This window comes from Rhinolophus ferrumequinum, chromosome 6, assembly GCF_004115265.2.
Source record: "Rhinolophus ferrumequinum isolate MPI-CBG mRhiFer1 chromosome 6, mRhiFer1_v1.p, whole genome shotgun sequence".
In the NCBI taxonomy this organism is placed as follows: Eukaryota; Metazoa; Chordata; class Mammalia; order Chiroptera; family Rhinolophidae; genus Rhinolophus; species Rhinolophus ferrumequinum.
Genome location: NC_046289.1, coordinates 34,979,808 through 35,007,683, shown reverse-complemented (window position 1 = coordinate 35,007,683; position 27,876 = coordinate 34,979,808). Strand labels below are relative to the sequence as shown.

At 38.9% G+C, this 27,876-nt stretch overlaps 1 protein-coding gene across 1 annotated transcript in view; it reads right to left on the bottom strand.

Moving 5' to 3' along the window:
* CCDC175 (coiled-coil domain containing 175) overlaps window positions 1–25,818 on the bottom strand; it is a 51,165-nt gene extending 25,347 nt beyond the window's left edge. Inside the window, exons 1-9 of the mRNA XM_033107953.1 lie at window positions 25,575–25,818; window positions 23,055–23,140; window positions 21,040–21,151; window positions 17,152–17,287; window positions 14,409–14,637; window positions 10,810–10,932; window positions 7,752–7,861; window positions 4,983–5,064; window positions 486–622 (exon numbers count right to left, since the gene is read on the bottom strand). Of these exons, the coding sequence (XP_032963844.1) occupies window positions 486–622; window positions 4,983–5,064; window positions 7,752–7,861; window positions 10,810–10,932; window positions 14,409–14,637; window positions 17,152–17,287; window positions 21,040–21,151; window positions 23,055–23,140; window positions 25,575–25,731 (1,172 nt within the window). The 5' untranslated portion in view covers window positions 25,732–25,818. The remainder of the gene's footprint in view (window positions 1–485; window positions 623–4,982; window positions 5,065–7,751; window positions 7,862–10,809; window positions 10,933–14,408; window positions 14,638–17,151; window positions 17,288–21,039; window positions 21,152–23,054; window positions 23,141–25,574) is intronic.
* Between the last annotated feature and the right edge of the window lie 2,058 nt (window positions 25,819–27,876).

Here is a 27,876-nt window from a genome sequence, read left to right as displayed (position 1 = left end):
AGAAATATTTGGGAGATGCAATTGATAAGCAGTAGAGCTTGAATGAGTCCAATGAGTAGTGAAAGATAGGAGTTCCTTAAATAATTTCCCAGTCTTTAGGTTAGAGCATTGTGTCAATGACCAAACCCTTCTCCGATATAGGGAATGCAGGTGCAGTCAGTTTCTGATGACAGTAGATCTCATAGTTTCTCTAGATCATATTACAGGGTTACAGTGTGATTACCCTTTCAAAAATCTGATTTAGAAGTAAAAATAATGCACTTGGTGTTTATTGATTTGATCTGATCCATTTGAGGAAAGCATTACTCATTATTACAGAGGCAGATTAGGAGTGTGTTTATTATTGGATAAAGAATATTTTGTCATTGCCAACAGATTTTAAAACTAGGATAAGCTTAAGTGGAGAGTAACTGCTTTGATAGCAAGGAAAGCATCCCATAATTAAAGCAGGCTGATTCCTGTACGGATGGTGAAGAGAAACATACTCATCATAAATTTTCTTTTTCTGGAGAGAAATTTTATTTTCCTCTTGAAAGACAATCTTATATTGTCTGATAAGAGTCTGCAATTTCTCCTGTAGATCTTTGTTCTCTAAATGACCTTTGTGTAGTTTTTCAATCATCTAGAAAAAAGAAAAGGAATTGAAATAGGGGACTAGTTTCACAGTTCCTTTGAGTAGTCAGGGTCAGGTGGACAGCTATTTAGAGGACCGAGCATATTGCTTAGCACACAATGACTATGGCATAAATGATGAGTAATTTAATTCTATATCAAATATGCAATTATACACTTTGGGGTCTCTTCTATAAATTAGGACGAAAGTGTAGACAGATAGTAAACACTGATGCAAAACCACAGAGTAATAATTCATATTGAAATAAGGATTGGGATTAATAAACTGGGATCACTCAGCAAAAACCGTGTGTCTTTTTTCCCCAGAAGATAAACTACATTGGGGAAAGAAAGTGTGACATCAATAGAAGCTCTTGCTCAAAACCTCTTTGATTGGATATTATGTTTGCTTCTTGTTAAATATTTCTATTCAAGGACAAAAAGAAAAAGGAGTACCCATTAATGTTCTGAAGGAGGTAAAAACTTTGTGTTTGGATGTCTCTATTGAATTGCTCTAAATTAGGTAAAAAAAAAAAAAGATTTAGTAAGAATGGTGGGCTAGATAGTTCAAAACAAGCTTCTGGTTGAGGCTCACTAAACTAGCTGGATGAAAATAATTTTTTTTAAGTGTTGAAGAACTAACAAGATAATGAGGAATGACTAGGCCTACAAGAAAGCAACAACCCATAGTGGTAAAACTAGCATTGCAAACTCCCTTTACCCTGACGATATTTACTGATATGGAAGAAACCAATGGAAACTGAGTTTTGGTTCTCTTGCATGGAAAGCGGGACAAAAGTCAACATTTAGAGCTCATCCAGGTGTTCAGTCTGCTTAACCTCCCACCACTTAGGCTGAGATCCCAAAGAGCTTTACTCTCTGGAGAAGGGTGAATTGGAAGTGAACAAGCCATGGTCAGTCTGACTTGAATCACCAAGGAACCTAAAGGTGGATTGAAGTGCTTTTAGACTGGTAACACCCCAGGCATCTGACAGAAGTGAGTGCAAATCTGTTCTTCAGGAAGATACCATCATCTTAAGCCTCAAATTATTTCTACAAACATTTTTTCAAGCACAATGTCCAGTGTACAGTTTTCCAACAGGAACAGAAAGAAATAAGACAGCATAAACAGAAATTGGCAGAAACAACACACTACAGAAGCAGAGTGTATTGCTTCTGTACAAAATACAGAAGCAATACAAAAACATCGTGTATTGGAATTAGACACTGAACTATAAAAATACTGTTTACTATAATCAAAGCAATGTTAGAGATGCTTGAAAATTATGGCAAGGAACAAGAAACAGTAGAGTATCAAAGCAGATCTGAAAATTACCAATTGAAAAACACAATAACCAAAATTAGGAACTGGAATAAGACCATTCTGCCCAGCATGCAGCAGCGGGAGACAAAAAGTAGAAAATACAGAAGAAAGTGTAAGATACATAGAGAATATGTATATTAGTACAAATAATTGTGTGTGTGTGTGTGTGTGTGTGTGTGTGTGTGTGATTGGAGTCTCAGAAAAAAAGGAAAGAGAATGGGACAAGAGAAATATGTGAACAGATAATGGCTGACAATTTTGCAGAACTTATAAAATATAACAATTTGCAAATTTTAAAAGTCCAATAAATCCCAAGCAGGATAAATAAAAAGAAAACTTTGGACATATCATAGTGAAATTGAACAACTGAGTCAAAGGGAATGGAGAAGACCTAAGATAAATGAGAGTTCCATGTTCATGGATTGGAAACTCCAATATTATAAACATGTGAAATCCTCCCCAAATTAGTCTATAGATTTAGTGCAACCTCAATTAAAAATCCAAATAGGTTTTTTGGCTGAACTTGACCGACTGATAGAAATTCAAAGCACCAAGAAAAACAGGAACAATTTTGAAGAACAATGCTGAAGAATTTATGCTACTGACTATAAAGGCTTATTTTAAAGCCACTAATTAAGACAGCATGGTTTTAATGTGAGGAGATACAAGTGCAAATGAACACAGTAGAGAGCTCACAGATCCACACACATAGTTATGATGTATTTATGACCTACACTTGATTTATGACAAAGGTGCCACTGCAATATAGTGGAGGAAAGAACCATCTTTTCATTAAATGGTGCTAGTTAATTGGACATTCTTATAGAAAAATATGATCTTGATCACCATCTCATAGAGTGTGCACACGCACGCGCGTACACACACACACACAAACACTCCAGGATGGCTTGTGGTCCTCAATGTTTGAGGTCAAACAATAAAGCTTCTAGAAGATCACGTAGGAAAATATCCTCATGACATGGACACAGAAAGCATTAACCAAAAAGGAAAAGATTAATAAATTGCACTTCATTAAAATTAATAAATTACATTCATAAAAAGATAGATATGTACATAAAGATTGCTCATTTACAGTGTATATACTATTCTGTATATGTGTGATATTTCATAATAAAAAAGTTAAAGTTAGAATAGAATTTTGTGTTATCATTGAATTTGCCTCCAAGAACTCTTGAGAATTATGAATGGATGTCATCAAGAGTCCAGTTTCTCCCCCAGTGGAAATATGAAATGGATCAGAGCCCTGCTCCTTGTGAAGTGGTCGCTCACTAGTCCTCATGGAATCTGGCTAAGAGCTATGGATTAAAGGGTAACCCCTTTGCATTTGCCCCTTTGACCAAGTGATCCATGCCAGGTCCGGGGTCTTGGACTATTCAGACGGTCATGAGGGCTGGAAACTGTGGAGCTATCACCCGAAGGCTGCCTAACAGTGCCCATAATAGAAAATAAAGGAAAAAATTCTGTGCCCAGAGAATAAAAGACAACTTTAAACACCAACCAACCAAGCAACCAGCCAACTCTGTCCAGATCCTGTCATTCAATATCCTCTCAACTAAAAGAATCAGTGTAGGTCTAGCCCAGAGGGAAGCCATTTCTAATGCTGAGAGCTCACAATCAAATGTGGAATGAATTCAACGGGTACAATCATACTTCTGGGAGAGAACTGCCTGTGATGGCCCTGCCTCAGGGCCTGGGTTCAGGCTTCAGGGGGAGGACAGAGCTGTGCTTTGTAGCAGAGGGACAAGAATTTGAATATGGGGGGGAGGGCTGTGTATTCTAGAGCAAAAGGGTGAATGAGGGACTGCAAGAGACATAATGGAGGTTGGAGGTGAACAAGATGGCTTCACACTCTGCAGTGGGATTCCTCCCCATGACCACTCAAGTTTCCATCAGTTTGCAACAGATCATGGAATGCTTACTGCAATTAAATTTCTTTTGGAAACTAGTGAAAGAAAGGACTTTTATACCCTGGTTGATTTGGGAAAAAACAGAGAGAGAGAGAATGTAGGCAGAGGGCACCTGACACTACAAGTCCTGGACTGCCGTAATTAAATATGTATATATGGGGGGAGGGGAGATACCAAGGACATGTCACCTTCAATGCAAGGGGGAAGATGAATTTCAGTTACGTCTGGTGTGCATGTGTGTGCGTGTGTGTGTGTAAATGGGGTCATATTATATATACTGTTTTATATTTGTTACTCAATAATATATTATGAACTATATTACTTGTTTAATCAAGGCCCTTCTACTAAACTTTAATTACATTTCCCCCTAATTGTTCAACCATCATAATAAATGCTTCAATGAATATCTTGTGGATAAATCTTAGTTTACACTGATTATTTACTTACAATGTCATATTTCTTTTAACCTACGTTTTTAAATATCTAGAGAATTCTTCTGGGAACTAAATCTGACTCAAATACAGAGGGTGCCAAAAAAAATGTATATTTTAAGAAAGGAAAAAAACTGTATTAAAACTATGCTGGTGGTAACCACTTTGAGCACCTCTTGTAATAACAAGGTCAAAAGTGACTTGTATTCATCTTTTGTTATTGGTATATCCTGAGTATTACACTTTTAATACAGTTTTTTCCTTACTTAAAAATGTATATACATTTGTTGGCACCCTCTGTATTTCACTAACATTATCAAGTACAATATGGTTTGCTACACAAGTACCAAACAATAGCAAGAAGGTCCTAAACTTTCTAACTAATTCACATGAAAAATGTCCATTAGTCATGGATATCCCTAATGTAAAATATCTATACCCACATGAAAAGTTACCAAAAAAATGATTCATCTTCACAAGGACAACGTTTGTTCTTTTATATATTTAAAGAACTTTGGGAGGGAATAAATCTTTAAATCAATTACTATGAATGATCATGATTATTATTATTGAATTGAGTTAATGAAAAATCTACTTTTGGAAAATTTCACATTTCTCACATATATTTAAAATAGTAACAAAAAACATCTAATTATAATCTAAAAATCATCATTTATGTCTTCCTACCTCCTTTATCTTCTGCAATAATTCATCTTTTTTAATATCAGATATACCATCCAGCTTTTCCTTGTTCTTCTTAAAAAATTGTCTATCAACAAAGGAAGCCAAACAGATTCATATTAAAACATGTTTTCCAGCAAAGCCACATCTTCCTACATAACATATTTATATACTCATTGAAATAGACAAAAGATTTCATTCTTTTGAATTGATGAATTAATGCTTCATTATTTTATTCAATCATTTAAGTAGCAATTATTGAACACCTGTACTTTGCAGGTGTTATCAGTACTATACAGTACAGGCCAAGACCCTACTCTCATAAAAACCACACTTCAGTGGAGTAGTCAGAATATAAGCAAGTTATCAAAAAAAAAATAAGTAGTATATTTCAGATTGTGCTAAGTGCTCCAAAGAACACAAAGCAGGGTAAAGGATAGAGAAATCCTGAGAGCGAGGATGCTACTTTAGACAGGTGGTTAGGGAAGACGTCTTGGAATGACTTGTGAAAGACCTGAACGACAGGAAGGATCCAGATAGGTGAAGATCTGAAGGAAGAACTTTTCATGTAGAAGGAACAGCAGGTGAAAATATCCTGAGGCAGTAAAAGGCATGGTGTACTTTACAAAGAGAGGAGCATGAGAAGGCTGGTGAGGTAGACAGACACTAGATTATATCAGGTCTTGAGGACAAAGTAGAAGCTTGGATTTTATTCTGATGGGAACTGGGGAAGGATTTTTAAAGCAGAGGAGTGACATGAACTGATTCACATCTTGTAAAGATAACTCTTGCCACATAGTGGAGAAAGACAACAGTACAGGAAGACAAACCGTGTAGAAGTCTACGGCAGTGATCCAGAAGAGATAATGATGGCAGTGGTCAGAAATACGCTGGATTCAAGATATATTTTGAGGAAGACAACGGGACATGACTTTGGATTTGGCTGGAGCTTGAGCTGGTTTAGGGTTAGGTAGTGATGAAAACAGGAATGGTGGATGACTTCTATGTTCTTGGCTATATTAACTAGGTAAATGGTGATAAGGAAGATTGAAGGAAGAGTTGTTTCAAGGAGGCAGGAAATTAAGAATTCTTTTTAGGACACATTATATTTGAGATATCTCATAGACATCCTCCAAATGGAGAGGTTAAATAAGCTGTAGACTATGTGCATTTAGAGGTCAGGACTGGATATATAAATTTGGGAGTCACTGGGATACAGAAGGAAGGTAAAGCCATGAAACTGAATGAAATCATATACGGAGAGCCTGAATAGAGAATAGTGAAGAACTGAGAACTCCAACATTTTAGAGTTAGAAAGAAGAATTGGAACAAGTAAAGAGTCCTGAGAAGGAGCCGTGTAGTGAGTGTAATAAGAGAGAAAATGAACTAAGTAAGACAATAAAAAGAATACAGAGAAGTTTTTTTTTTATTTGACAAGTACATAAAGAGGAAAAAGTAAAGTTTTATCAATAAAAAGAAGGACAACCTATAGCCTCCATCACTAAATTAATCAAAAGCACTTCTCCTCAGTGAGATTCCACATGAATAAAAATCCTTGAAAAGCTGGGATTTGGGGGAGGGGGGGAAAGATGAACCACTAAAAATGGAAAATATACGAATCCCCATTTTCTTCTTTAACATATATTTAAAACAAGTTAGCTAACAAGAAGACTGTTTATAAATAAAACGTCATCGGTGTAGCAAGGTTTTAAATCATAACTCCTACAACGGATTTAAGAGCTTTATCTTCCACTATGATATTTTGCCTAGTTTTTCTTTAAAACACATATGCACTAAAACTATTGAATTGCTTGTAAAGGAAAAGATTTTCTCTGAGTTCTAACTGTAGTGAGGCCTGAATTTTCCTATTTTACATCTGGTACAAAGTGCACAGGTTACTGCCTATGTTATGGACGGATGAGACTGGGACTGTGTGATTACTATTTCAGAAAACATCATTTTAATCACAATACATTCAAACCTGTTTATGTAGAAAGGAGCCATACATATTAAAACAAGATGCCACACGTGAAGTTACTTGTCTTTTGCAGAATCTGATCAGTTCACAATTTGTCTTTTAAACTGTCAGGGGACCGTGGGTGTAGGCCCAGAAGCCACACGCGTATTACAAGACCCCACCTTCCTATCCAGAGCTGAGCCCAGCAGCTTCTGATGGGAAATCTGGGAATTCTCCTGGGACAAAGTCTGTTGGTAAATCTCTACAGATAGATGGACATGTGACAGGTCAACTCAGAGGGTTTGGAATGGCCATACTTAGCCATGGGCTCACCAAGAAGAGAACAAAACACTTATGCAAAAAGTGACAGAGACTGGGCCTCGTTATGGACCGGAAGATTTCCTTGTTACTGGTTCCAGCCCCACGGGTAAAAGATTTTGCCCTAAAGCTTCCCTATATTTTCTCAATAAGTTTTGCAAGTACCCCTGACTAAGAAAGGTGGTAACAGCATGCGTAGGGGAGTTTGGGGTCTTGTGACAGGGGCATATTCGTTTGCAGGGGGTCGGGAACTAAAGTGAGGATAATACATTCCAAAGAGTCCTTCCTTTTTCTAAGCTGACTGCATCATCCCCAATATTTTCTCTTGATCATTTGAAAAACTGGCTAATTTCAAAATGAAGCAATGCTTCTATAAGGCTGACAGTCACATATGTTTTAGTAAACTAAAAGATTAAATTTTCGTCTAATAAAAATCCTTTTTAATGAAAGGAATGCAATATCTAGAAATGCTTCAGTAAAAATAAAGTTACCACACTTACATTTTATCCTCCAGGACACTACAGGACATCTTCAATTCTTCGATCTGCTGTTCCCAATGTTTTATTGATTCTTGTAGTTGTGCTACCTCTAAATTATGATCACTAAGAACCTATTGAAAATTTTAAAAAATTATGGCATGCAATCATCACCAAATGATTCGTGACAGCACCTCAACTCCCTAAATATTCACATATCACCCACTCAGCTTTCACAGTGGGAGTGAGCTTGAGTTAAAATAAAAGCAATCATTACCATTGTTTTTTCAAAATACAAACTTGAACAGATATAATTCTGAAATCATCAGAAACAGAACAAAATTTGGGAGGAAGAGCAACCAAATATAGCAGTGAGGATGTGAACACTATAAAAACAACTTTCAAGACATGAATTCATTTTGACTATCATTTAAAAAACTAAGCAAATCTATATTTTCATAATTATCTTCAAAATATTATACTGTGATACTAGAATGAGTATTATAAGAAGTCAAAACAAATTGGGTCTTTTATTTTAATTGATAGTTATGTCCATGCTGAAAAAGTTTTCTTTCTTAGTATTTAATCAGAAGTTTGGAAATGAAATAATTGGATATTGTGGGAAAATGTTAGCATGATTTTTGAAAAAGGAGATACGGATGAAGAAAATTCACAGTGAAACGTATTTTTACAATGAAGTTTTGGAATAAAGAAAAGGGCAGGCAAACTTATCAGAGTATTGGGGCTGCATTTTGGCTTGTGAGGGAGAATGGATCAAATAAATTCCTCTGCTCTGGCAGAGAGTTGCCATGGACGATTATTTAATGTCATCTAACCCTGCACATCAATGTGGGGGTCAGAGAAACACCTGTGGGGAACATAGAGGTGCTCTCCACTGCGCCAGCTGAGACAGGTGAGTGATACCTCCCCAAAACCATTTATCTCTAAAGCACCCATGTGGCTGAACTTCTGGGCCATAACTAGTTCCAGAGTAATAAGGCGTCTAAAATCCTAGAAGTGCCACCAAAAATTAGCAGAATGTCTAAAGGCCTCTGACCAAGCATCAGGATTAGTGGTTAAATGCCGACGGCCGTCAGGCCTGACATCAGTTACCTCTAGCCTTTGGTCCTGCCTGCCCTGGAGAATCACGCCATTATTCTTTTATGCCAACATGACATTGGCTTGACCTGGCTGCAGAGTTTTCTAAACCAAATGTACCATATGAAGATTAACCTGAAATTCCTTATTGTCTCAATCCATAGCCAAAATGTTGCTTTCTAATCTCAGGCGAGAACAACAATAAACTTTATCAAATACCAAGTACTCAGCTAAAAGACTTACAGGCATGACCTCATTTGATGACCACATGACCACAAAAGCCCTTTGAAATAGGCAATAATATTACCCCATTTTATAGGTGAGAAAACTTCAGGTTGGTACAGCCAAGATTTGAACCCAGGTCTCTGTGACACTCAAGTTTGTGCTTCAAACACTATTCTCCACTGGTAAGGTGGGTGGGAGTGGGCAGGCTAGATTGGGGGAAGGGGAAAAGGACACCTTCAAGCCTTGTCTGATTTGGCCTTGGAGGTCTTTGAGGTACAAGTTAAGGAACACGTACTTCATTTTCCCAAGCTAGGCTTGGTAGGGCACTTAGCTTACGATTTATGAGGCCGAAACTGGAGATGTGAACTTGGACACGCAGATTAAATCTGTTTTATACATTTCCTATAGTTTCCTTTGGGCTTAGCCTGACTCATGCTTCCTTACTATGTTGATATTTAAAAAACAAATAATTACCTTTTTAAATGCACATATTTGGCAGAAATCTTTGATTTTACTAATGTTTTATAATTGGATAGCATAACTGATACATTGTAACTAGAATGAAAGTTACATTTTAGTTACAATATATTTGTAACTAAAATGAAAGTTACATTTTAGTTACAATATAATGTAACTAATGTAACTAGTTACAGAACCACCCTATAAAAAGAACCACCCTATAAAAGTATAATGGTAGTGGTTCCCAGAGGGTAAGTGGGGAGAGAGGGTGGTAGAGGAGGGAAAAGGGGATCACATGTATGGTGATGGAAGGAGAACTGACTCTGGGTGGTGAACACACAATGCGATATATAGAAGATGTGTTCTAGAAATGTGGACTTGAAACCTATATGATTTTACTAACCAATGTCACCCCATTAAAGTTAATTAAAAATTATTTCTAAGACATCAAAAAAAGTAGAAAGGAATTAACTCAGCATTCTGATAAGAAGTGTGATGTTTCAGTTTTACTGTTGTCCCATATAGTTTTACATATATTTCTCATTACATGTAAAAGAAATACTATACAGATAAAAGAAATAAAGACTTCATTATTTCAACTAATGGTGATAGAAGATTAATGGGTCTTTCTGTTTTAATTAACACAGCAGTGGTATTAACATTAACCTCTTCAATTACAGTCACCTCCATAAGCTTCGGTTTTCTTATCTTTAAAATAAGGATAATTCTCACAAAATATTTATCACAGTACTGGCTTTCACTCAGTGTCATTAATTTTTTAAAAAAACAACTGCAAAGTTCTGAAGTATTTTCGAATTCAAATAGATTGTCCCTTTTCTATATTAATGTTCTTGTGCCCAATTTAAATGGAACGCCCAAATTCTCTTTTATTACCACATATTCAGAATTAAAGAATATGCCCATGGTTATTCATTCTGTTATGTACAATAAGGTAACATCATAGAAATGCTATACATAATCTGTATGCATTTGGTTGGTTCTGCGTGCATTTTTAAAAAATCATTTTACAGTATTTTGACCCATCAAATGCAATTTGTACCTAAGGCACGCCAAACTTCCTTCTTCCCACCATATTCCTGAAGAAGAAAACATAATTGCACTATAACACAAAGTGGTATGAGTTGGAAAATGTTAACATGCCAAAAATATTCTTCCAGAATGGCATGAAGATAATTAAAATCAACTCCTTTTTTTAAAACACCTGCTACCAGTTATATTTAAGTAGTGTATATTGAGGAGCCTGGGTCAGCCTTGAAAAACATAGTTTATTCTTTCTTACCACTGCGGTGGTAGTAACTGTTTCTTTAATTTTTGCAGCTTTGCGATTTAATTTATCCAATTCTTTCTTCTTTTGGTAAGTGTCCTGTCTCTTAAATTCACAGAGTTTTTTATATTCACTAATCTGTAGTGACAGACATAATAAACCAACAAAAAAGCTTATGAGGACAACATAGTTTAGAAAATCTTTTCTTTTTTTATTTTGTCAACCTAATTCATATTCAATCTAAGTATACCATATTCAATCTAAGTATATCGACAAATAAAAAAATAAATCAGGTTCTGCCTGTTTTATAGCATCATAGGAAAAAAATAGTGAACCACAGGACCAAATTATAATTACAAAATGTTGAAATAATAAATTTATAAGGACAATAAAACAATGATCATTAATGGCAAATTATAAAAGCAATAGTCATTGTAGTAATTTACGAGTAGAACACCATACCAATAGTTATTAGATTTACCGTGTGCTACACATATCAGGAGAGTCAAAAAAGAAAGAATGAAGAATTTTCTGGAAACCTAATTTCACATGATTTAATCGGAAATGAAACAGACTAAAGAGAGTAAACAAAATCACTAACGAGAGGGCAGCTTACAATCCTGGACAACTTCTTACCATTTCATCAAGACCAAAGATATTCTGACCGCTTGTCAGACCCCAGTGAAGTAAGTCATCCACTTATCAAAATCAAACATATCAATGGGTTTGTCTGGCAAAATGAATTATTAAGAAAAGGTAACTAACAGAGCCGTAAGGCCTGAGAATGCATCTTCAACTCTTCAATAAAGAGTTATGAAAACATATGTTTGGGTGGCTTTCCATCAAAGCCACCAGCCAAAGTCACCCAAAGTGGCTACTCCGAATGAATGTGACCATTCTCAATCATCTCTGCACCAGGGCACAGGCGAAGGAAAGTTTGTGATTAATAAATTTTGTTGAAAATTGGAATTTTGTATTCAGAATTCTTTGGCCTAAGCCTTTTCCCAAGGTCTTGCAACTATAGAAATAATATTAGCAAAAAGCACTTGGTTTTCTGTTAGGGGAGATCTTATGGGTTTGAAGATGCTCTGATACCTTTAATAGTTCTTCCTTTCTCATAGGAAGTAAAGGGAATTCACAGGCTGTTACCGCCGCCTGTCATGTGCCTTTAGAGAACACGGTGCTTGACTTCACATCCACTTCAGTTAGTCTAGCCCCCCTGCACATGGCATGCCGTTGGGATCCATTATTGTTCCAGGAGTGGGTGTTGTGTTAACCTGGCTGGATCAGAGCCAGCAAGAAGACATGTATGGTCCTTGGTTAGGAAAGGTTTTCTTCTTTTTACTTGAATAAGGAAGCATATAGTCCAGTTATCACTGACAGCCACCTTGTGACCAGGAGGGAAACCAGCCTTAAGATGAAGGATGGAGGAGGGACAAGCCGCTGAATTAACTGGTCCTGGACGCTGCCCTACATCAGGAATTCGGACTGTGTGAGATAATAAGTGCCCTTACTGTTTAAGCAGTTTGAGTCAGGGCTTCTGTTATTTGCATCTGAAAGTATCCTAACTGTGTCCTTTTCCAGGGAGATAGGCCAGGGGTGGACAAACGACTACCCATGGGCCAAATCCAGCCACCACCCATTTGTGTAAAGCTGCTCTCATTCACTCCGGTATTGTTTATGGCTACTTCTATGCTAAAATGGCAGAGCTGAGTAGCTGTGTCGAGACTGTATGGCCCACAAAGCCCAGAATATTTACTATCTGGCCCCTTTCAGAAAAAGTTCGTGGACCCTGAGATAGACTGTTCACCTAAGGGAGAACCTGTCATGTTTGTAAATTCTCTGTGTTAAGCCCCACTGAGCTTCCTTTCTTTAGAAAACGTTATAAATTTTAACACTATATTAAAGAACAGGAAAGGGAAAAACACTTCCCATCGGATTTGGAAAGAAGTTAGAAGCTCATTCATTCAATGAAGTAATACAGAGCACCTACCGCGCGCGAGGCGCCCCAGGCCGGTCCAGGTGCTGGGCTGCAGCGGGGAAGGAGACAGCCGGACTCCCCTCCTGCAGGGCCTTCCCGCTGGTGGGCAGGGCGCAGGTCCCATGTCCTCAACAACCAGGGGAAGTAAGACAAGGACAGGGCTCCCCACTCCCCGCCCCTCCTCGGCTCTGCCCACACAGACACACCCCACTTTCGGCCCCATAACTTGAGTGAGCCGCTCCAGCTTGGGGTCTGCACTGATCAGAGAGAATGGAATCGTGCGTTCAGAAAAGGACTGGGAACAGCGCAGACTTGTCACGAGCGCATGAACACAGTGAACCGCCTTTTGGTTCTTGTTCTGAAATTTCCATTTCCTTGTGATAACACTAAAACCCAGTAAGGTCTCGCCCAGTGATGGGATGGGAGTCCCTCGCTGTTTTTGAAACCTGGGTTTCAGTGGATTCCAGCACCGCAGCCCAGGCTGACAGCCGCTTCAAGCCCTGCAAAGGTCTGGGGAGCTGGGCTTTTACAAATTCGGCTTAGCGGCTACAGACCGGCCCAAGGGACTCCTTGCCAGCTTCTTCACAAGGTGCCTGATGCAAGGATGACTAGGGCTGAGCTATCTATATTCAAGAAAAACAATCCATGGTTTTAGTTGTAAAACTATTCCTGAAGATGTAAGTGCTTTGAAGGATAAAGCAGCTTGGGCCTGATTGGAATTTTTGAATAGCTCAAGTCTTATCGTGGAATCAATCAGCGTAAAAACCAAACGTTGGTCACTGCCAGATTGTATTCCTCTAAAGGTTTAATGAAGATTCAAGAAAAGTAATCCAATCAATGCTCTTCCCTTTCTATTTCTTTTTTTTTAAAAAAATATGGAAGAATTGTGAGCTCATGTCCAATTTCCGGCATTTATAACCTGTGGCTATGGCAACTCCCATCACGGAGACGGCAGCATCAGAAGCTCAAGAGCAATTCTCATCATGCGCTAGGTCCCCACTACAGAGGGAGAAAGAAGGCTGATGCTGGGAGCCCCGAGGGTGGAAATAGCGCTGCCTCCCCTGGAGCAACCAAAAGCAGAACAAGGAAGAACCAACGGCAAACCATTCTGCTGGGGAATTTTAATTAATGGGCTAGCAGACAGCAAGATGCAGTCATTATTCAACCCAGCCCCCTCGCAAAATTGCTGGTCTTAAAATACTCTTTTCTCTTAGGGCCCTTGGCTCTACCCAGACCCTCTGCAGGCCGTTCCTCTCTAATTCTTTCAGCAGGAGTAGAAAGCTGGGGCAGGGCTGAATTCCCTGGTCCTATCCATAGAGACAGGGCCTCAGAACTGTCGAAGGCAACTCAGATGAATGGAGACAAATTCCTTGTCCCCATACAAGCCAGGGGCCACCCCACTGTTACAAATCCTGTCACTCGTATTCTTTCTCATGAACTGAGATGCTGCTATATAATCAAATGTCTTCCCTACGGGGAAGGGTCCTGGAGTCTCTATCTAATCCCATTCCCAGGGTTCACAGAAGAGACCCTGGGAGCATTGGCTAGCCTTGAGGACAAATAAATGATTTCCCATTTCCTGCCCGAGACTCTGTACAACTCTATATTACAAAAACTAAATCATGCCACTTACTTCTTCACTCAACATTTTTTTTCTTTTCAAATATTCTGTTCTTTCTTTTTCTATTTGCTCCTGTAAATCTTGAACACATTTTTTTTGCAATTTTATTTCTTCTGTCTTCAAGTTTATTTCGGTATATGTCTCATTGATGTAAACAGCGCTAGTGGCTTTTTTTTCCATTATGTGGTTGAGTGACAGGACAAGCTTTTCATGCTGCTTCGCCAGCTCCTCTTGCTTTTCACTAGGAGGGAAAAAAATCATTCACGGCACGAAAAGTATCGCTTTTAGGAAAGGAATTTAAAGTTTGGTGAGATGAACCACCATAAAGAGGGAAATTATAAGGGATACTGATTTTAGAGTCGTATTTGTGATTGCCTAAACTTGGTTGAGATGAGGACAGAAGGAAATACAAGACAAGAGCCAACTTTATAACTTTACCACTGCAAAAATGCCACATGGTCCTGCTTCACCCCACCCATCCCCACCTATCAGGTAGTAACTATGGGATATTTTGGTTTAAAATACACAATGATTCAAAAACAGTTTTGAACAGGTAAATGGAATCTGGCCAAATGGTTTGGTATGTAGCATTGCCACCTCTCTCACCCCTCTGAGGTATGTAGGTAAGCCAAATAAAGATAAACATCCCACCAGCCCTCCAGCCACCTTCTCCTGCCATCTCCCAGCAGGGAGGGCCCAGGAGAAAGCTAGCCTTCCTTTGATGGACAGGAGTTAGGGGAGGAAAGGGCTGAGTCCATCTTCACTGTTCAGAGGATGCTCAAAACCTAATATGAACCTTCTTATCTTCTCCAAGCAGCAGCCAAATCTGAGTTCCGGAGGAGACACTAGCATACATCAATTGGTCACATCTACTGGAGGGAGACCTTAAGACTGCGAGAAACATCTCCCTGAGGGCTAACAAAAAAGATTTGGGGGAGGGATAATTGGTACCAGTTCTGTGTTTTCCTTTTATAAAAGCTCCTGCAATGTAAAGACCTTTTTCTTTTTTCTAGTCCCTGGGGCTAAAGACTTTAGTTCAGGGGGCCTGTGTCAAAGGTTCGGGAAAATGGAAGCAGGCTGTTGGTAAGTTCAATTTCCAGAAGTCAACTGCACCACAGAAATGCAATAAAAGGAAGCCTATGCTAGAGGGGGCAGATAATGAGTGCTTTGTGGCTCTAGCAGAGGGTGGATTGAGAAGCTAGCACTCGGAAACCTAACATGAACCTAAGCGAAGCACACCCAAAAGCTTGCATATATTCAGTTTCTGAGGACTGCCAGAGAGAGGACCAGCTGTCAGAGAGTATGGGCACCTTGATATAAAGCTTTCTTTGGAAAAGAGGTGCAAGAAGTGATTGTAGCTTGAGGATGCTAGCTTATCAAGCAACACACCTTAGGCTTGTCGTTTGCCTTTCCATCCAGATTACTCTAGATCAGGGATTCTCAAAGTGTGGTCAAGACCTGCCAGCAGCATGAGCATGACCTGGGAACTTGTTAGAAATGCAACTTCTAAGACCTACACAGTCAGAAATTCAGGGGGTGGGTATCCCCGGTACTGTGTATTTTCACAAGCACTCTGGGTAATTCTGATGCACAACGAAGTTGGAGAATCACTGGTCATAGGGGTGTGATGACGCTGGCCAAGTGACGTAAGTATTCCAGCCTCGGTATACCTTCCTGGTTATTTGTTTAGAAACTGGCTGTCTAGTTTACGTAGCAGTCTCTGGAGACTGTGGCTCACATGCACCATGTACAAATCTGCACTGTGAATCCCCAATGGGGGTGAAAGTATGCAATATTTCTCAAACGTATTGATGACAAAGTGTTTTTTTCCTGGAGCATCTCCCAGAACATGTATTCTGAGAACGTCCCTGGGCCTTGAGGTCTCCACCTCACTCTTCAGGCTTTGGCGTCTTGTGCACCAAGCAATCCTCTGATTGTTTTAGCTTCCCAAGAAGATTTTTCTCGTGATAAGGGCTCTTTGAACATTTCTTACTCTGACAAACTGACATTCTGATATTTATACATTAATTAGCCTTGCAAATTTGCTCACAGTACTGAGTTGTTCTTCAGAGGTTTTGGTTTTGGGTTTTTTGTTTTTTTTTTTTTAACTTTTGCTTTCAGAATATATCTCTTCCTCCAAGAGCTGAGTAAGTCAGGACTTGTAATCCCCATTTAACAGATGAATAAAATGAGGCCCAGGAGATGAAGTGCTGGCAACACAGCTAGGAATAAAGGAAAGAAACTAACAGATGTCGGATCCTGAGCTACAGGCAGTTACATATATTGCCTCATTTAATTACAGATATGACTGAATATCTTTAAGGAACTAAACTAGCTATAATATATCTGGTTTGATGCTACATTTACCCCTGGCAAGATTTCTTGCTTTGGTGGGTGAGGTTGTAAATTTAATTTTCCTAAAGGGGAAGTTAAAACCACTCTGTGCCTCTACCTGTGGAAGTGGTATGTAAGTCAGTGTGTGATTTAGACACACTAGTTGCTGCTGGGAAGCTGGATTGCCTCAGAAATTCTACAGGTCTCCTGGCTGCAGTGGTTGAAGATTTTCTGCTCTCCTCCTTAGCTCCCCGTAGCTATCACACACCCCTCAACAGCCCAGGCCATCTTCTACAAGGGATCTTCACCTGTAAACTTGCCCTGAACCAGTTCAGGCCAGAGGGCAAACTCTTTCGGACAATTTTCCCACTCCAGCCGACCTGCAACTCCCTCATGCACTGAATAAAAAAGAAGTACCTACCCCAGAGCTTTATTCATTTCTTTCAGATCAAGTATTTGCTTCTTCAGAAACTCTATTTCATTGTTCATCCTTGTGATACTCATTCGTAATTGCTTTATCTCTAAAATATTTAATCTGCGCGCATCTCCGACATATTCTTAAAAGTGGAAACATTACTAAATTATTTGGGAAACAGCACAATTTTAATTTACTGACTTTTCAAATCATAAACAAATTGTATTTCTTTGAAATATTCTTTTAATGATTATGTTCCTGTGTCAGACACCTCTTAGTCACCCCTTTGGACTCTGTCGATCCTATCTATTATTTCCCTTATTTCAGTTGCTGCTGTGGGAACCAGCTTTCTACGGCTCTGAGAAACTTCGGACTGGAACAGTCTGACAGTACCTGATTCCTGCCTTTTCTGTCCACTTCTCGCCTCCTGCCTAAGACTTCCCTGTCGCCTCTACCATGGGACTTCTTTAGACACCCACAGCCATGCATGCGTAACCCAAAGTGCGGGACGTGAGGCAAACACTGGGGCAGCGACAGACCGGAGCCAGCGCCCAGGGAGTCCTGACAAGAGGTAACTCTGTGTCTTGGGGGCATGTTCTCATACTTCATTAGTTGTGCTTTGGCAGCAGTCAATAGCATATTGCACCCCATGTTAGCTCATATGTCTCCTTATCTATCTTACTCTCCTCCTCCTTGGATTGTACTCCCTCATAAAACAACAGTGCCAAAGCCATTGCCTCTGGTTCTGCTTTCTGGGAAACCCAGTGTAGTAAAGAACTAATTATTTATCAATAAATAACAAATCAGTGTAATCACATAAGACTTCAGAAGAGTAGCTCAGTTTATGATAGACAAATGGTAAAAATGCATGAATTTTTGAACACCGCTGTTTCTAAAAGTACTGGATGACCCATTTCTACACATCAACTTTCCTTGAAATGAAATGGTAGCTTCCCTGAGAGAGCTGGGTTATTTTTTTCTAGGCTACCAGTTAAATTGCTCACTGTAGCAGGGCTTCTCCAACTTTATGTCTCAAATATGGATACAAATCCCCTGGGGATCGTGCTGAAATATAGATTCTAATATAGTAGGTTTAGGATGAGCCTCGAGAGCCTGTATTTTGCAACAAGCTCTCGGACGCGCTGCTGCTACCGACCCAACAACCGTATTCTGAGTAGGAAAGCTTCATTCATAAGGCCAATTAAATAAATTTACTCGGTTAAGTATTCAGCATATATCAAGGAGCTTATGAGCTCATCTGGTAATGTTTTTCCTTCTAAAATATTTTTCCTGATTATAAAAGTAAACCAACCTACAACCATAAAAAGCAACCAAAGAAACTAAAACAAAAACACTCCTAATTCTGCCTTCGGCACAGATCTCTCTTATTTTTTTCTCTACGCATATGGTTTGCTGTATGTTCCCTGCCAAACTACACTAACACCATACATATTGTTTTATAAGCGACTCTATCACTCAGGGTCTAATTAGGTCATAGAAATCGTATAGTAAATTGGTAGGGAAATTTTAGCATAAAGAATCATCAACTATAACAGAGGATTAGAGCAACAAGGGAATAAATAGTAAGAAAGTAAAGAGAACGCTGAAGAATGCGGAAATAGCAGGTGGAAGGAGCAGCCACTGCCCTGGGGCCGAGAGTGCCCTTGAGGCAGCAGCACCTCTAGGCCTGAGATCTAGACCTCCCGGGAGAAGGCTGGGGCTCACTGGACGGCAAAGAAGGTCATGAAGTGCTGGGCCGGCAAACTTGCTAGAACTCTGGCTTCTGGGGGATTGGGGAAACCTGGTCAAGAGAAGTGCCATACTTTAGCACTCACTGTCGCGCCACCCAAGGGTGCTGGGGAAGCTGTTCATGGGGGAGACGCCACGCTGGCAGCAATCTACCATGAAGTTGCCCAAGGGGTCCTGGAGGAAGCTGTTGGGTACTTCGGATTGCCACATGCTGCAAGGCCCTGGCATAGAGAAGCTGCATGCACTGCAGGAGTCTGCCACGCTGAGTACCCTGGAACCAGGAGGAAACCCCTTCTTCTTCCAATATCCCTCCAGTGCCCTCTACTAACAAAGCTTACCATTGTGTCGGCTGGTAAAGGGGAAATTTACAGGGTCCAGCTCCCTGATGACAGAGAAGACCATGAAGGTAGATTTGGAGCTGTCAGGCAACAAGTGGATAACGGAAATGTCTACTTAAAAAGTGTTTTTAACAATCTTATTTATAGACCACTATGTCATGCTGGGCTCGCTGGGAAAGCGATTCTAAAATCTGTGTGTAGAAAATGTACTGTGTACTGAACATCTCCTCCGAGAAAATAAGGGAACCAGGGTTGGGCAGAAGGAAAGGTCAGATGGTAATGAGCGTTAGAGCTGTGATGACACTTTGCAGTTGTTCTACAGCAAGTCAAGAGAGGCAGGCCGCGACCCTCACAGTGACCCATCAGCAGCACCTGGGCAGGGAACATAACCTGGAGTGAAGCCTTTGTCTTTTGTGAAAGGCAATTCCTGGGGGAGAACTGAGCTGTGAGCCTCAGCGTACACTCCTGGCCGCTGGAAAAATGAAGCTGGCCCCTTACCTAACACCAAATACAAAATTTAACTCAAAATGGATCAGACCTAAATGTAGGAGCTAAAACTATAAAACTCTTAGAAGAAACTATGGGGGGGGGGAGCTGCGTGACGTTGGATTTGGTGATGATTTCTTGACTATGACAGCAAAAGCACAGGCAACAACTGAAAAAAATAAACTGGACTACATCAAAATTTAAAACTATTGTGCATCTAAAGTCACTACCAACAGAGTGAAAAGGCAATCCATGGAATGGGACAAAATATTTGCAAATTATGTATCTGATAAGGGGCTAACATCCATAACCTATAAAGACTTCCTACAACCCAGTAACAAGAAAGCCAGATTAAAAGATGGGCAAAGGACCTGAACAGACATTTCTCCGAAACAGATATACCAACGTCCAACAAGCACATGAAAAAGTGCTCAACATTACTAATCATCAGGGAACGCAAATCAAAACCACAATCAGATTCCACTGCACACTCTATTATTTAAAAAACAAAAATAGAAAATAGCAAGTGTAGACAATAGTGCAGAGAAATTGGAACTCTTGTGCATTGTAGGTGGTAATGTAAAAAGGTACAACTGCTGTGGAAAACAGTATGGCAGACTCTCAAACAAATTAAATGTAAAATTACCACATTCCCATACAATCCAGCAATTCCCTTCTGCATATATACCCAAAAGAATTGGAAGCAGCAATTCAAATAAATATCTATACATCCATATTTATAATAGCATTATTCACAATAGCTGAAAGGAAACAACCCAAGGGTCCATCAGGGAATGAATGGATAAATAAAACATGGTATATACATACAATGGAATATTGGTCAGTTTTAAAAAGGAGGAAATTCTGGCACATGCTACAATGTGGGTGAAACCTGAAGACATTATATCAAGTGAAATAAGCCAGTCACAAAGGACATATTTTGTATGATTCCATTTATATAAGGAACCTATAATAGCTAAACCCATAGAGACAGAAAGTAGAATGGTAGTTTAGGCCAGTCAAGCTGCCTAATTTAATTGCATAAATATCAATTTTGAAAGGGCTGATCTATACATCTTTATTTAGAAACTAACTTATATAAATTTAAATTAGTACATATATATGTCCTTTTTCCACTTAAAATGCCAGGAAAAATTATTATGGAGCTCACTGTGTGTCCATGTACTCTTTCTAGCTATATTTTGACATGTAATAACTAAACTAATCTTATTTAATCGTACTTTAAACTCATCTTCTTACAAGTACTTGGTTCTAATTTCTTATAAGACAAAAATTTCTACAGTTATTAATCTCAACGTACCTTCTAATTCTACGCTAATGTCACTGGGAAGAGTTTCTAATAGAAAATACAGTCTGCTGAATTTCATACTTTCAATTTCCAGAAGATCGATTGTGGCTTTTCTCATTTCTTCCTAAAAATTTAAATTACATATTTTAAAAAGTTAAGAAACTATAATAATAATATTTATCTCCTAAACAATGCCCTATAAATGCCTTCAAAGATCAAAATTTGATTTTCATTGAACACTCTCTGCTATTTTTATTTGGAATAGAAAGTGGAAAAAGTAACTACAATCAGTTTTTAAGGTGTCATTGTTAGTTTATCTTTTAATTTCTGCTGATTTTCTTCTACTCAGAAATAATTTTTCCCTATGTATGTGTTTCTTGTTTGCAGTTTCAATCAGTTTAAAAGGAACAACTAAAAAGGGTAACATTGAGAAAACAAGTGACTTAAGTAAAAAATAGAAAATGTTAATAAAAATATGCAGAGGTATAAAGAGAACAAAGGTTGTTTTACACATACCTACAAATCCAAACAAAGAGTAAGGTGGAGCTTTATAATTATAATAATAATTATTAATTTATCATTGTTTGGTGGGCCTATTTGAAAAAAGAAAAACATTCAAAAATCTGTTAGTGGAAAAAATAGATAAATCATCTTATCTTATCTGCTAAATCTTTTAAATAAATGGTCATAATCACTATAGTTGCTTTATGACATGATAAATTACCATTATATTTTATGAATAATGAAAAGCAGATTACATAGTAGTATGATCAGTTTTTTATAAAAATTAAAATTCAATATCATTTATATTCTGAAAGTAGGAAGGACATTTATCAAAGAATTAATTGTGATTATTTAAGGGTGATGGATCATCGTGGTTTTTACTTTCTTCCTTTTGCTTGTTTATCTTTTCTAAGTTTTCCAGAGTAAACATGTAGGGCTTTAATAATAGTGAAAATTTGTTGCTTTAAAAAAATGGATGGATTTATCTCTAAGAGATTTCACAGGTCAGATATTAAATGAAGACATGCTAGATACTTTAGTAAGCCACAATAAATAGTTTGACCCCTTCAATTTCTGGAGAAAAATATAACTAAAAACAGAGGAAAGTTTTCACAAGACCACAGCGCACTACACTATGCACAAACTATTTCCATATATGTATTCAATTAAGTGTGATCATAAAGTATAATTCTGTAGTATACGTACATAATTATATATACTTACATAAAAATATAATTTTAAAGTAATGAGATTAACTTTTATCAGCACTGCTCAAGGTATTTCAATAGATGAATAGTCGGCAAAACTCATTTACTTTACAGCCATATTTCCATATTTTTAGATATTTGATATGTAGTCGATTCTTACTCAATATCTTCAAATGAAGAGACTTCACCATTCTGACCCTACTAGGCAAGCATTGCAAATATCATCCAGGACCGAACAGAAAAATGTCTGTGACATTTCAAAAGGAAATTCTTTAAATATTTCTTTTCAGGGCCAAGTAGTTATTTAGTATAACCTAAAGAATTTCTGTTTGTTTTCACTGAACAGCATGGTCTACTTCAGTGAAATAGGTGCCCCCAAATCCTTCACCAGTTAGTAATGCTTATGGACAACTGGGTCAATTGGCACGCAATTTATTTCAGAGGTTGCTTGTTTTAAGCAATGCTTACATATTAACGTCCCAAGCATTTGCCCATTCGGTCAAATAATATAATATATTATATTATATTTTAACTGAGCTCTGTTATCACCAGTATTGTTTCTCCTTAGCTGGCTTGCCCTCATCTATTGCACAGGTCTTAATTCAGTGTTCTGCATGGATTTTCGGGCCACAATCCACAGCTGAGCAACCATGGTGCAAATGCTTAGTAAACTGAAGGAACATTTCTTTTTTACTCAGGGTAAATATTTTCCCTATTCATCTATTGAAATACCTTGAGCAGAGCTAGTGCTAAATTAAACTTTGATGAAGAAATAAGAGGAAGATTGAAAAAATAGCCCTTTAGATAATATAATACCAATTTCTTGACAGCTATAGCAATGTCCTTAAGAAAGGTCCTAGCTTCTTCGTTGCATTTAAAATAGTCACTTTGCAGTGATCGTTCTAAAAAAAAAAAAAAAAAAAATTAGAAAATTAAGATCTTTTACTTATCTGTCCAAATCCTATTGAACCCTTTAAGATCTAGCTCAAATGTTTACTCAGCTGGAAATTACATCTTTTATCTCTGATTTTCTATAGCACTTTATATGAATCCCTTTTGAACTTGTTATTTTCTATTTTATAGTATTCTAATTTAGGTATATATTTTATGCTCCTTGAGGACAAACTCCTCTTGAGTCTATCTTTGCATCTCTCATGGTAGAAAAAGGGATGTGTATAGGATAGGACAAAAAAATAAAACAAATATTTATGGAAGGGGTAAGTATAACAAGCCTATAACATAGGTTTGTTTAAGAATATTTTCATATATATTTGTATACATATATCCTAAATATAGTATTTTGCTCCAAACCACACATTTAAGTAACTATATAAAATCTCTTATGTCATTTTTACTTCTGTGCTAAAATTGTAATCATGCGATGAGATTAAATATTTGTAAAACTGATAGGTGTGAGGGAGACAGAATTTCTAATCCTTTTTGTTCACTGACATACTCTCAGATGTCTCCTTTTCTGTCATACACTGTAAATGGAAAGCACATCAGAAGAGCTGGGGAACTGTTGGCAAAGGTAGTGAAGACAGACACATACAGAATGGGAAGGAGGAAGGAAAAAGAAAGGATAAAAGGAAGAGCAGCAAGAACAGAGGAAGCTCTGCTTACTTTGGTTCTGTCACCTCTGCATTATGCAGACTCTAAGTAGATTCCGGACCTGCATCCTCATGTGTGGGAATAGTCTGATGTGCCTAATGTTTTATAGGTATTACCTAAGTTGATTCTTATAACCTTATCATTCCTATTTCACAGGTGAGAAATTTAAGACTCTCAAGTCATGTCACATGTTCAAGGTCACAGAGCCCATCACTGATAGAGTCTGGATTCAAATGTAAGTGGTGTGACTCCAGGGTCCTCAATGGCCATATTCATCTTTCAGAAGAGTAAATACTGTGTTTCCCTGAAAATAAGTCAGACCATCAGCTCTAATGCGTGTTTTGGAGCAATAATTAATATAAGACCCAGTTATATTATGTTATGTTATGTTATGTTACGTTATGTTATATAAGACCTGGTCTTACATTAAAATAAGACCCGGTATATTATATTATATTTGAATTATACTACATTACATTATATTATATAAGACCAGGTCTTATATTAATTTTCGCTCCAAAAGACGCATTAGAGCTGATGGTCTGGCGAGGTCTTATTTTCAGGGAAACACGGTAACAATGTCTGCCCTCAGTTCCAGGGAACTTGGATTCTCTTAATGAACTAAGCTCTCAAACCAAATGAAACTTAGTTGCCGAGATGCAAGCCTGTGTTAGGAAGGGACAGGCATTGCCTCTCCTTTCTCCCATGGAATGAATGAGCACAAGCTTGGAGTGCTACAGATTTTATCATTCACATTCAAGACAAGAGGCTTAATGAAGATTGTTCCTATGAAAAGCTTTCTGAGGGTCCAGAAATCTTTAGCAGGAAAAGCATTTGTGCCTAAATATTAGGGTTGAATGGACATGCTAATCTAGATGACCCTGGACACACGTGAATCATTAGGTCTCTTCAATGGTAAACATTTTTAATGAAAATAATTCATCCAAACTTATAAGTATTGTGAAGTTAAGTAAATTCATCTAAGAAGGAAAAAAGAAACTATCCCGAACTAAGTGTAACATTACGATAAACAGCAAAACGATTATTTTGAAACAATGAGATGATTAGAGTAAAGCAAGGAGATGCTTTGTCGTTTGGCCTAAATGGTTTATAAGCTGAACAAGAAATGTCCTTTCTCGGACTCTGTCTTGCCTTTAAGCTCATGTGATTTGATTACAAGTTCAGCTTTCTAACTGAGGAAGTATTTTAACCTGGTCCCATCTAAGATTATTAACCGTTTGCATCTCCTAAACATCTTTCTCTAACTAATTTTCCTGACCTAATACAACAAGAGATTCTTAACACACTCCCTTCCTTGTTTGTCTGTTAAATTCTCCAGTCTGCCATGGCATAATGTTGGCAGAAATTAACTTGCAAAGAAAAGGCAAGAAGGGACAAGCTGAAATTGAATGCATAATCTAAATGCAGGTGGGCACTCCACTCACAGGTAAATGGCAGTGGCCTGGGAGTCCAGGATTTGTCAGGGATTTGTCACTAGTTACGTACCAGTGTGAGTTGGACCGAGTCGCTCCAGTGGCACTACAGCATGAGAGCTGGGCCCTGGATTTGCCGTAGCCTCTCTCTCCCCTTAGAAGCCAGAGAAGCTCTGGCCCTAGCCAGGAATGCCACTGAGGGTTCCCGCTGAGCGCCACCTAGTCGCCAACTCTGAGGGGACATCCCCCGCCTCCGCCCCAGCAGCCACCCCCGCGCTTGCAGGCCTCTCACCCACAACAAAGAGCTGCTCCAGCGCGGCGGCCGCGACCGAAGAGCCCAGAGTGGAGGGGAAGGTGCATAACTCCAGCGAGGGGCCGGTAGAGACCGCGGCCGACTGCAGCGTCTTCTCGCTGAACCCCCGTTCTCTAGACCAGGAGCTCAGGGCCATCTTGCTGCTCCGGCGCCGCGCCTGCCAGGCCAGAGGAAAGGACCGCCGTTGCCACCGGCAACGAGCATTTCGAGGCGGGGCGCCCGCTCGTGGCGCTCACGTGGGGTGGGTACTTCCTCGGTCTCTAACTTTATCCACGATAATTAAGCGATGCTGGAAGTTCGAGTCCCTCTTTAGCTGTCCTTTCCTCCTTCCATTTTCATTTCTTTAGTTTTGGCCTGTCCTTTTCTCGTGAACCATTGGAATCATAATAATGATCACCTTTGAACATTTCTCTGTGTCAGGTACTACAGAGGAGCTCAACGGCTTTGTGAGGCAGGTTCTTTTTATTACCTCCACTTTTACAGGCATTTGCTAGTGGTTTTAGGTTGGCCTAGGTAGTTACACACCTGTAAGGCATTTTGTGGTTTCACAAAGTGTACATTTTTGTAAGAGCTTCCATGACTTATTTAATCTTTATCATAACTCTTCAGGGCAATTATTATGATTATCCTATTTTTCAGAAACTTGTACCAAGATGAGAGATTCAATGACCTTGGGATAACCTGTGTCCCAGCCCTTAGAATTGGACAATGTCAGAGCAGTCCTTCCACCTCCAGGCCTGGGGCACTGGCAGCTCTGCTGGAGCTGCCTGTGGCTATGCAACCAGGGCAGGCATTTGGGGTTGGGGTGAGGAGTGCTCAGGCTGGATGGGCTGTCACCAGAGCCGTGAAGGTGTGGCTGTAGAGCATGGGGTGCATGGAGAGGAAAAGCAGGAGCCCAGCCAGAAATTTGGGTTGTGATTTCACTGTAAGGGGCCTTGAATTTCGAGCTCAGGAGTTTGGATTTTATTGCTGCAGGCAATGATGCTCCGAATATAATGATGGAGCACAGATTACGCTGCTCCCTGCTGGCAGCTGCTTGGTAATTCCGTTTACTTCTGCCTCAGGTAATGTTTTACGGTAAGGTAGAATATCCTCATCCATGGCAAGCATTACGGGTTTTTTCAAGGAAGTATCTGCAGAATAATCAGAAATTAAATTGGACCTGAGACAACTAATACTATGTGTAGCAAGAGTGTCTCTGATCATGATGATGTCATTGATGTTTCGGTGGCATCCTCATTTAGAAACGTAGCAGTGGTGATTGTGTTTTTTCCCCCCTCTTTAAGTGTATTTGTTTATAAATTATATGCAAGTACTAAAAATGTATGTATTATAAAACATACATAGAAAAGTAAAAGTTTAAAAGGATGAGATTAAGATATTGATAGTAGAGATGCTCATGTTTACCCGGTGGTGACTGTTGCTGCTCACTGAGCATTTTTATAGACATTTCAAACACTCATGATCTTAAAGTAGCAGCATTCTTACTTTCCTTATTTTTTCTTATTTTAATTAATTTAATTCTTATTTTTACAAAGTTTTAGTTATGATTCATCTGAAGATGATTCATTAAAGAGCACTGGATTAGGTAAGCTCTCCATTTGATTAAAAAAAATCTTTGTTTACTCTCTTTTTTGGGGGGTGGGAGGAGACTGCCCATTCCCTTATATGTGGGTGCAGTTGTGAATTTCCAGAGCTCATTTGCAAAATACAAGTAAGTCATTGCCACTCTCAATCCCATTCCTTCCCACCTCTCTCAAAGACCTTCCTCAATTAACTCCTCCCTCACCTGTGTCTTCCACATAGCCCTCAGAACTCATTGCCCAGTTTTCTCCTAAATCCCTGTCTTCCCTAAATGCTTCTACCACTCCTCCTTTCAGCTTCCCCTTATTACCAAATTTCTTAAAACTGTGGTCTATATCTTGGCCATAATGCATTGTTCACCCTGAATTCTAAATTGCCTCCTCCTCATCTTTGAATGGCCTTTTCTCAAGCCCCATTCCTACCCATTCCCGTTTTCCTGCAGAATTTGACACCGTTACCCAGTTCCTCCAACCCCTCATTAGAAATTCACCTCCTAACTGTTTCCTGGGATTCCTTCTTCACTTCCCTCACTGGCTCCCCTGTTTTCCTCCCGTTTGCCAAAAGGGAACATGCTGCCCGGACTCTGTCCTTGGCCTTCCTTCATACTCTCTAACTTCCCTCAAATAGAGTTGAACCCACACAAATAACTTTCAGGTTGTATCTCCTGCCAAACCTGTCTTCTAAATATTAATCTTAT